This window comes from Toxotes jaculatrix, chromosome 19 (assembly GCF_017976425.1).
Source record: "Toxotes jaculatrix isolate fToxJac2 chromosome 19, fToxJac2.pri, whole genome shotgun sequence".
In the NCBI taxonomy this organism is placed as follows: domain Eukaryota; kingdom Metazoa; phylum Chordata; class Actinopteri; family Toxotidae; genus Toxotes; species Toxotes jaculatrix.
In genome coordinates this window covers 13,663,861-13,674,671 of record NC_054412.1, presented here as the reverse complement: position 1 = coordinate 13,674,671, position 10,811 = coordinate 13,663,861, and the positions used below count along the sequence as shown (strand labels likewise).

Here is a 10,811-nt window from a genome sequence, read left to right as displayed (position 1 = left end):
CTGTTATAATGTACAGCCTCTGATTGCACTATTGATTACACTTGAAAATGTCCCTTTAAGGTTTGTTGATAAGGACATTTGCCCAAAACACCTCAAAATCAAGATTCCAACTGATATATTTGTCATCCATGCTGCATGGGTTGATTTCACCAGATAGGTATGACTGATCTACTGTTACATTGGAACAAATAATCTTTTCTTATTGTTTTCTTGCCCATCTATGTATTTGCACAGGCACATTACGCCACTTGAAGCAACACAAGGTAATCTGAGTTTGAATTTTGAATCCACCTTTGTGATAACTGTGAAGCTATTTTAACCAGAAAGTAGTTAACTGACCACTTTTGTTTAACTTAGGACATTTACAATCTTCCCTCATTTTAATAACTTTAATTTTATCCTGTATAATGACAACAATGCATAAATAAAAACACAGAGGATTCAGCTTGGACAAAACAAAAAGATTTATTTGCAGTGCCGAATTATCCCATCTTGGCCAGCCTTCCAGAGATCACTTGACCCATCTGAGGATGTGACAGCGCAACACATCTAGTCCAGCTGTGTGGAAATAATGAAAATATTAGTTACTGTGCAAACGTTTCCCAACTATTCAGTGACATTAACTGACAATGAACTGAAACATGAATGCATTACTCTATTAACAAGGATGTTAAGTTCCTGCAAATATGTGCTATAAACCTGATCATTAAGAGAGAATTTCATTGACAAAACTTTAAAGTTTCAACTAAATATATTAGTGCATAAGTTGTGTTCATGTGCTTCAGGGTTTACAATGAGTCTTTACGACACAGCTACAACATAACCTTGTCCTTTACCAGCGCTAAGGTGCGATATATTGTCAAATGTAAAATAAACAAATTAACTGCATTAACATGGACAGTAGTACTTGCCTTGACGAAGCCGATGTCTTTAGCGTACTGCCTGAAGCACTGGCGGCACATGTTGAGCCCGTATTTACGGATCAGACCGTGTCTGTTCGAGCATACCCGGCTGAAAAACAAAACAGAGAAGTGTTAATTCGTCAAGACAAGACATTTATGGCTGTAGTTACCATTCATTCATAAAAACTACACACACGGAAGTTCACACAGGGAATCATCGGTATGCCTTTCTCTGTGCATCACGGCTATCCCTAGCCTAGCTCAACACGTACCGACTCTAAATCTATAACTGTTTTGCTTCCAGTGTGAAAGTTTATACTATCCACCTCCACAAATCACACGTAAACGCCTTTTAATAGTTCAAGATGTTCAACACGGACAGTTTCATATCAAGCACAGTGAGCGGCGGACTGAACACAACTGTAGAGCTGTTAAGCTCGAAAGGCGCATCCTCGACCGCCATATTAGCTCAAGCTCAGCTCCCATGCGGTGCGCGACTGGTGATGAATTATCAAGTACTGGAAGTCACAAACACATCAAAACGGGCTCGTTTTATCTCACATGTCGATAACTGACGCACTAAAAGCAGAACTGACCAGGATCGGGATCCCTGTCCGAATTTTCTGGGGTGACTCCAATAGAGCTGCTGATGGCCCATCTTGTCTCTTTCGCTCGAGTGTCGGAAAGGAAGAAAGAAGGCCGCGCGTGCGCAGATGATGCCGTCAGACGCAGTGTTTCCGACTGTGGAGGTTACATGTGGCGCCTCCTACTGGCGGAGCGAACTGTAGCATGTCACCGGACGGCCTGCAGGGGGCGTTACATACAGTAAACACTGTCACAGTGCTGAGTGGAGGGGTCAAAGTTCATTTACGGCGCATACTGTAGCTGATAATATCAAAATCGGATTAACTGAATAAATAAAAATCATTTTAAGAGGATTAACTACACGTTGAACGTGACAAAAATATGACATTTATTTTTTAACAAATTGGACAATATTTCGTTTAAAAGACAATAGATGTGATCTGATGAAAATAAATAACATTTCCATATAAATAACATCACCAAAGAGGAGCATTATTTTAACAAAATATTGCCAGAAGCAGAAGAAGTTTTACATGCACATGTACATCTGTTAATGAATGAATGAATGATTTGTTTGTGTTTGTAACAATCTGAAAACAAGCTGTGAAACTAAATAATAAGATCTAAAAAATATACCCTTTTAGTAATTGTGTGTGACATGACCGATCTTAGATTAATACTTTTATATTTAACTATACAGATTTAAAAAAAAAAATCTAAACATATTCTATTTATAATGTTGTTATGGAGGATTTCATCATTTTCAAATTCGCATCAACAAACTATATGAGCAGTGAAAGCAGCTGTAAAACTACTGCTGGGAATGAATAAGCCAACACCTGGAGCTGCTCCATAGGCAGTGAATAATGGAACAACCCCTGGGTCACTGTGACAGAACCCATAGCGATTTAACTAGGATAGTTAATCTCATACACAGCTGTAAGCCCAATATTCAATATAATGATGTTAAATAAAATATCCCACCATTTAAAGGACTGATGCTTTGCTTTTGTTTTGGGAAACAGTTGTGGATGTGCCCTTTAAATGTATACATGTTTTTATATTAAGCAGTGGTATAAACTTGAGAGCTACTTAAAGGCATAGCAAACCTGTTCCAGCCCACGTTGAGTCCAGGAAGGCTGTCAGCAGCAGGGATACATGATATTTAGGGTGTCACGGGTGCCCCCCGCTGGACCAGTGCATTGTGGGACAGCGGCAGGGGCTGGCAGTGGTTCCGTATTTGGGGATCGTACAGCTAGCTGGATAGTTGCGTTTCCACGCAGCCTGCTGGAAGGTATGGAGGAGAATGGGACGCCACCGTACTGATGTTTCTCGGTGAAAGGACCGCATCGGCTAACTCCAGTTTTAGGTGACTAGTGTGAATGTGGTTGTTCTGCTTCGCCATGGACGCTGTTGTTGACGAGGTTTGGTGTGTTGGACGCGTTGCTTGTAAGTTGCTAGCTGAAGCTAACTTACGGGGCTAGCATTTTTTTCCCCCAGTGATGCTCGTTTTTGTTTTTTTTGTTTTGTTTAAAAAAAACCGATAAGACTGTTAAAACTGAAACGTCAACTGCTGTTTTCGGTCTCTTCGTTAGCATTTCCTATTAGTCGGCGACATAACGGTAACGGCATCTCCCGTTAAAATCGATTAAAGCGGTCGCTGGCTCGGGATTGTCTGCACGACAGCGGCCAATTCGGGACAGAAAAACTAACCGTAGTAGGCTTCAAGTGAAATATTGCACATTTACACTAGCGAGGAAACGCGATAGATGCAGACATTGGAGGAATACAGCTGTTCTGTTGGTGGTAAATGAAACAGTGGATTGAAACAGCAGCACACTCAGCTGCAGAGCAAACGATGGACTTGATTTGGCGAGCTGCAAGTGTATGGAAAACCGTAGAGGGACATGCATATTGCAAATGTATGAAATATATAGTTCAGATAGCTTTGCCATCTTATCAGCTTGCTAGAAATTAAACATTAATATGTTTAACTACATGCTTACTGGTAGCATTTGATATTCCTTGTTGAGTTTTATAACAGATACCAGGAACGTATTCAGTTATATTATCACAGACTCAAATACAGCTGGTGTCAAATGCCTATCCCAGGCAGTGTTAGTGCCACACTGTGACCATTCAACTGAAGAGTCTCCAGGCAGGGAGACGACCAGTGAATGGGGTCAGGTAGGAAGCCTGAGAGGCCGCTAATTTGACAACAAATAAAAGATGGAAGTTTGTTCAGCAGATCTGAGCAGAAGGAACTAGTCAATATTTGTAATGCAGTTAAGGACAGAGATTTATGTAGAAGGAAATAAGGAGGTAGTGAGCTGTAATCAGCACTTATGACCAAAGAGGAAGTATTGGGAGGAAGGAAATAGAAATAAGTGGTGATCTGGGGTGAGGCATGTATTAAATCATGTTTGTGGTTTTTGTGATACTTTTCCATAGAGACAATTGGATTGTTATGTGACATTAGCTATTAGAGCAAATGTACTTCCAGTAGGTCTGGACAGTTATAGTTTATTGAATTTCTGAGACATCACGCCATCATTATATGATCTAATCATTCACTCAGAGCAAGCTGTAGTTAGAATTAAAAACACTTATTATTGCACTATACTCTTTATATGCATAAAATAAAAGTACGAATGTGGGAGTGAAAGTTCATCCTTGACCTCAGTAGCAGTAGTTTGATACAATATTCTTAACTTTAGGGCCAGTAATGAACATGAACATCAGTTGGATTACTTTGTTTTTACATATATTCGCCATACTCTAACATGTTGTGTGTTTGGAAAATATTCCTCTTAAGAGTTTAATCATTACTTTAACCATATTGCTCAGTTTATTATTTCCTGGTTTATTTTTCATTCAGGTGGTTCATGCACACTGCAACACTGCTGCCTCCCAGCACCCGTCATGCCTTATGGAATATTCATCCGCCACCAGTGACATTCCACCGGGATCCATGTTTACAGCAACAGTTCATTTTGCCAACAATTAGCCTGATTACAGATTGTTTTTAATCAGGCTTGCTCCCTGTGCAAAGCACACCCTCACATCTGCAAACCTGTGCTTTTTGTCTCTCTACAATCGACTTCTCTCTTGTCACAAGAGGCTGACCCCCTATCATGAGATTCCGAATCTACAAGAGGAAGGTGGTGATACTGACTCTGGTGGTTGTCGTCTGTGGCCTAGCTTTCTGGAGCAGTGGAAGGCAGAAAAAGAACGACGGTGGATCATTCCCCAAGGAAGTGGAGACGGCGAGGAGGAGCAGCAGCAGTAGCAGCAGCAGTAGCAGCAGCATCAACAACAACCATATCCAGGTGCAAGCCACACCTGCGGTCAGCCGGGCACCTGTTCCACCTCCTATTATACAAGCAAATGACACACATCCAGAAAAAGCGAAGGATAAAGAGAAGATACCCAAGCCAGAGGTAGATAACACCACGCTAGTCTACCGTGGCATCGTCTTCCAGCTAAATTTTGACCAGACAATAAGAAATGAGGAGAAGTTTAAGAACACGCGACAGAAAGACGACCTGGTTGTGGTGGTTCAGGTCCATAACCGACCAGACTACCTTAAGCTATTAGTGGACAGTTTGCGGAAGGTCAGAGGTGTGGAGAGCATACTGCTGATATTCAGCCATGACTACTGGTCCCCTGAGATAAATAAAGTGGTGGCCTCAGTTGACTTCTGTCAAGTCCTTCAGATTTTCTTCCCCTTCAGCATTCAGCTGTACCCACAGGAGTTCCCTGGAAATGACCCCAGGGACTGCCCCAGAGACATTCCCAAAAAAGACGCCTTAAAGCTGGGATGCATCAACGCAGAGTACCCTGACTCGTTTGGCCACTACCGTGAGGCTAAGTTCTCCCAGACCAAGCACCACTGGTGGTGGAAGCTGCACTTTGTATGGGACAGGGTCCGGGTTCTGAAAGACCACAAGGGTCTGGTCCTGCTGATCGAGGAGGACCACTACTTGTCTCCGGACTTTATCCATCTCTTAAAGCTGATGTCAGCTCTCAAACGGGAGCAGTGCACAGACTGCGACATCCTCTCGCTGGGGAGCTACAGCCACATTGGCTACTCCAGCAAAGCTAATAAGGTAGAGGTGAAGGCCTGGAAGTCCACCGAGCACAACATGGGGATGGCTCTGAGCAGAGAGACGTACCAGAAGCTTATCCAGTGCACCGACACGTTCTGCACGTACGACGACTACAACTGGGACTGGTCCTTACAACACCTGACTGTGTCCTGCCTGCCCTCCTACTGGAAGGTCATGGTGAGTGAGGCGCCTCGGATTTTCCACGCCGGAGACTGCGGCATGCACCACAAGAAGGCTTCTTGCATGCCGATCAGCCAGAAAACCAAGATAGAAAACATCCTACAGAGCAGCGGGAACCAGCTGTTCCCTAAAAACCTCCTGATAACAAAGAGACTTCCTGCCAACGGGGTTGGAGGGGTGGCCCCGCACGTGAAAAACGGGGGCTGGGGAGATATCAGGGACCATGAACTCTGCAAGAGTTATGTTCGATTACAGTGACCTTAATTGCTACTATTATTATATATTATTGTCTCTTTTGCATCCTCTATAAAGAAAAGAGCCTTTTAAAAGTAAATCTTTATGGACTATTCTTCATATTGCCTGTTTTATTGGACTGTTCAAAATAAAGACGAATGTTGGATTTTTGGCTTCTTTAACAGAAATATGTCTTTACATTGAATTATTTAAGTGATTCCTGGCAAGTCTGCTTTGTTTTGTAAGTTGTAATTAACAATAACATACTAAACAATACATTGTTGTGTTTTTCTCTAACAAAGCTTCCAGATTAAAATATGTCCAGTTACTTTTAAGTTACCAAAAATAGAGGTAAATCAGAAAGAGCAGGCAAGTGCTCATCGGGGCAGTCATAAATTTGGTGAATCTGTGGACTTTGCAATCCCACTGTGCATGCATAATTAATTTGGAGTTATTTATATCACATAAATTTGCTGAGATCAAAGGAGATCCTTTGAGACACCTTGTTCCGTTTAAATAATCTCCCACTTAGCTTATCTTCAACAGGTTTCTAGAGCACACAAAGAGTCTCATTACTCCTGTGACTGCAGAAAGGTGGACAGCATTAATAAACACAGGGCACATGGAGGAAACCACAGTGTTGTACGGAGGGAGTGTATGACCCGCGCGGGGCATTCGTTTTGTTGCAATGCGTCACTGTCCAGTTTAACACTTCTCGTAGAATATGCCCATTCAGGCCACTGTATCATTCTGCAGAGATTTTGATTTCATAGATAAATGCGCGCGTTGCACCTGGAGTGATCCCAAGACACTGATACAACTTTCTTGTTCATGTTGTCGCTATTGAAGATGCATTTACATTTTAAGTGCTTAGACCACAGCTCAGTATCGATGGTTTCCGCTGGGGCCCAAGCTCGGTGGCTTTTCTGAAGCTGCATTGATTCCCTACCCCCCCCCCCCCCCCCCCCCCCCCCTCACAGCAATGTTTAACAATCGGTTCTGCACACTGTTCAGAATGTGGAATAACTGCGAAGTTATTGCTGACTGGACTCTCCATACAGTTCACATTAAATGCATCCTCTGGCTGACTCTGCTGGAGGCTTTTCTGGGAGTGTGCTCTCAACGTAAAAATTTCTAAACATTGCATGAATTAAATATGACGTGCTTAATGTAAGGCATACATCCTCAGCATAGTTGTTCACTAAGACAAATGCTCAGGACTTTGTTACACAGAGGAAGCCTAACAGAGCCTGCTCTGTCACAAACAGAATATCTGCAGGGTCAGAAGTCCCACTTTACTTCCTACCTGTGAACTTTTAATTCCTAATGCAGTGTGAAGACGTGATGCTGGGGCTTTCTGTGCTGAGGTCACGTGACTGGCAAATTGTGCAGCTGCTCCCATGGTGGAGGCCAAGTAATTGGGCCCGCACCTCAAGGGACAGGGCTTAGAATAGAATTGAGAATAGGAGGAAGTGGCACTGTGCTCTTGATTCTTAGTGACTAATGGTTAACTGATGCTGGACGCTTTGAAACTCTAATGTGCTGTTGCCACTCAAAAGCTCTCAGTCTAATATCTGAGGGGAGGAATGAAAAGGGAAAAACACAATGAAGCAGAGCAGAAAATCGCAATAAAGCATTAAATCACACATTTAATGTCAATAATAAATTTAGTATAAGAGAAAGAAATATGGGCACTATCTTAATCAAACAGCCAGGCCATAAGCTACTGCCTTCTATCATTTAGATGTCTAATCATTTTTATGAAGTATTTTAGGAGTAGAAAGTGTTTTCCTTCCTTTCCGCCTGCATACAAGTCTGGAATAATAAGCCACTGGAGCGTGCGGTCAAAAATAAATATTTCATTGCAGGTAAATTCTGAACCTTGACTTGGCACTGACTTAAGTAGACTTGAATTTTTCAGACCATAAGTGGAGTTAGAAAGATGGTTTGATTTCATAACCCTTGCTCTGTAATATTAACAAGCATTTGCTAACAAGTTAATAATATCAACTTAAAAGGTGATTTAATCAGTGTTGTATTCTCAGCTCTTCTCTGCTGCCCCCTAAGTATCCAAAAAACCGTTATTTGGTATTTAAAGAGCTCAGTGTCACCTCCTAGTATCCTGTCCCTATTTTTGTCTTATCCTAAACACACAGGTGGTTATCTATTTTTTTTTTTTTTTACTGTACAAGGTCCTTTGTAGAACATTACCTGTGCACCTAAATCCAAGCTCATCAATTGGCCAGTTTAGAGGGAGCTTGAATTCCGGCCTTTGATTTATCATCCCATTCATTATCCCGGCTTCCTAACATAAGTCACTGCTTCATTTCCGACCCCACCTCTGGTCTCAACAATGTGCTATATAAATATCCCTGTGGAATTTTTGGATAGGAAAAACTAGGTTAATTTGATCATTTCCATAACCTGACAAGTGTTATTTGCTCAGAGGAAATCCATCGCTGATGCAACCTCAAACTGTGTCATTTTTAACCTTTATTGTGTGCATTCATCTTCTCTCTCCATTATCTTAAACTGTCGAGTTTTTGCAGCACATCGAACGCTGCTCATTTCTTATAGGCTTATGGCTCTGAGAAACTATATTAATCATTCATAGACGTTGCACACATTGCTAGGTAAACAAAACTCCGGGTCAATACATGGAGGCATGCAGACGAGGGAACTGCATCACACTGAGAAGATGATTAAAGCAGGACCTTACAGAAGCAACGGGATTCTCTCTCAGTCTATTGAATTCCTATCAAGTGGGACCTGTTTCCCTGAGGATGCAAGATAAATGTAGCTGTTTTCCAGGCTCTTACTGTACTATGCAACAGTGTTCTGATTGCTATTCAAATGGCCGCTGAGATGAAAGGGCGATTGGTTGGGTTTGTAAAGTGAATAAACGTGGTTTAGAGTGAAAAGAAAACCAACATAGGAGCATATATACCGCATCACAGGCAGTGTGATGTTTTTTTTTTTATCTCCAAGCAGCAAAGCTGACTGATATCTGCTCCGCATTGATGTGAGCAGCCCAGGGGGAGATCATGCGGTCAGTCAAGAGCCCGTCATGCGGTGAGTGACGCCCTGACAGGATGATCGGGCCTCCGCGGCCTGCTGATCCCACCTCCCGCCCCTTCCCTCGCGCTGATGCCACAGGCTGCTGGTTTAATGGCTGTGAGTGCTCGTGTTTCTTCTAAAAGTCACTCATAAATTATGGAGGAGCAGTTTCATCCCTCCGCTTGGAGTATAAAGTATATATGAAGTAGTAGGATGAAGTGGTAGGTAAACATTTTTTGAAGGGAGGATGAGAGAGAGGGAGGAAGAGAGACGTCAGGATGTACGTATATAGACAATGTTTCCCCATTTGATCCAGTGACAGCTGTTATCAAATGCAAGTTCATGTAATGGTTATGATGAATTCCCAAGCTCTCACTTGTCTGAGCAACACTGCCCCTTACTGGCCAACTGGAACACTAACACAACGTTTATAAATTTTGAGTCAATATCTACAAGAGTATGTTGCATTCAGCTGTAGATAGAATATAGTCACCTTCAATAGCTAATGTGTAATTTGGGTACAGGATTGCACAAATTACACGCTAACCTATCTTTATCTTTATTATTTGTGTAGTGGTTTTGTTGACCTCTTCCCAACATAGTTCCACCCAACTTCAACCTGAATAGAGGTCTAATTAAGTGAAAACACCTGTGTCGTTGTGGGGGTGCAGGGTGTTTAAGGCATGAACTTAACTCCCAGCAGTGGAGGTATAACTGGCCGATAATTGAGAACACCTGTGTGGCAGGGCCATTAATAACTTTGCTAACTCCTACTAAAAAAAAAAAACAGAAAAACACAAAATAAAAACCAACTACACATGACTGTGGGTATGACCCAGGACTAATACACTGTGACATAATTCCAGTTCTTACTGATGCTCTTCCTTGTTCATAATACACACTGTCATGGATGGATTGCTTGAACAGGCAGGGCCCAAGGGGGGGGGGGGCACTTGGCAGACAGCGTCTCATTAAAGCTGCAGAGTAGCACCTGCAGAACGCCACTGATAGAGATGCAAGATGACAGAGACCTAAAACGACACTAAATGTCCACAGAGAGAAGCAAATTGACTACAAAATGACAAGAAAAGCAAACGATGAGTACAGAGTTGCAAAAAAAAAAAAAAAAAAAAACCCTGCACACACGCATAAGATGACCACAAAGTGACACAAAACTTTGTGGTTAGTGCTTTTGTTTTGTGTCTCTTTGCTCCTTGAACGAGGTTGGGGGGGCAGTTATGTCTGCACCCAGGGGCCCATTTTCTTGTAATCCATCCATGCGTCATGTAGAACACAGTACATTATGCATGGTGTGTTTGGAAGCTCTGCAGTTGAGTGGGTCAGCAGTAGGCCTGTAGTTTCCATGCCCATTATTCCGAGTGATGGGGAAAGTGTGACCTGACAGGTCAGTAATCTCTTGAAATCATACCAGGCATTTTTTTTTTTCAGTTACATCTCGTGGTCTTTCTACTTCCTCATGAAATCAAATTAGATTCATTCAAGTGTTCTGATGCCGGCGTTCAGCAGCTGAGCTAAATGCTAATGGAAGAAGTGTGTGACTGTCAGTGGAGTCATATGAATCAGTGTTTGGTTGTTCATTCTGTCAGCAACATAACAACAGTAATAAATTCATGTTGTGCGTTGAGCCTGACCTCTGCCCTCCCTGTGGACCAAAGCACTGTAGTATCACAATCACATGTATGTTACAATGCAGACGTTTGGTTTGAGATGGTTTTGTGTTGTG

General features: G+C 42.3%; 2 protein-coding genes across 2 annotated transcripts; one reads left to right on the top strand and one right to left on the bottom strand.

Moving 5' to 3' along the window:
• Nucleotides 1-446: 446 nt before the first annotated feature.
• rps29 (ribosomal protein S29) lies at nt 447-1,642 on the bottom strand. Its single transcript, XM_041064587.1, has 3 exons — nt 1,499-1,642; nt 912-1,011; nt 447-558 (listed from the first exon to the last, which is right to left on the bottom strand). Exons 1-3 carry the CDS (start codon nt 1,558-1,560, stop codon nt 550-552), a joined length of 171 nt encoding a protein of 56 aa, XP_040920521.1. The 5' UTR covers nt 1,561-1,642; the 3' UTR covers nt 447-549.
• Nucleotides 1,643-2,702: 1,060 nt separating this feature from the next.
• On the top strand, nt 2,703-6,230 carry mgat2 (alpha-1,6-mannosyl-glycoprotein 2-beta-N-acetylglucosaminyltransferase). Its single transcript, XM_041065211.1, has 2 exons — nt 2,703-2,856; nt 4,366-6,230. The coding sequence occupies exon 2, from the start codon at nt 4,622-4,624 to the stop codon at nt 6,032-6,034; it is 1,413 nt and encodes a 470-aa protein (XP_040921145.1). The 5' UTR covers nt 2,703-2,856; nt 4,366-4,621; the 3' UTR covers nt 6,035-6,230.
• Nucleotides 6,231-10,811: the final 4,581 nt, after the last annotated feature.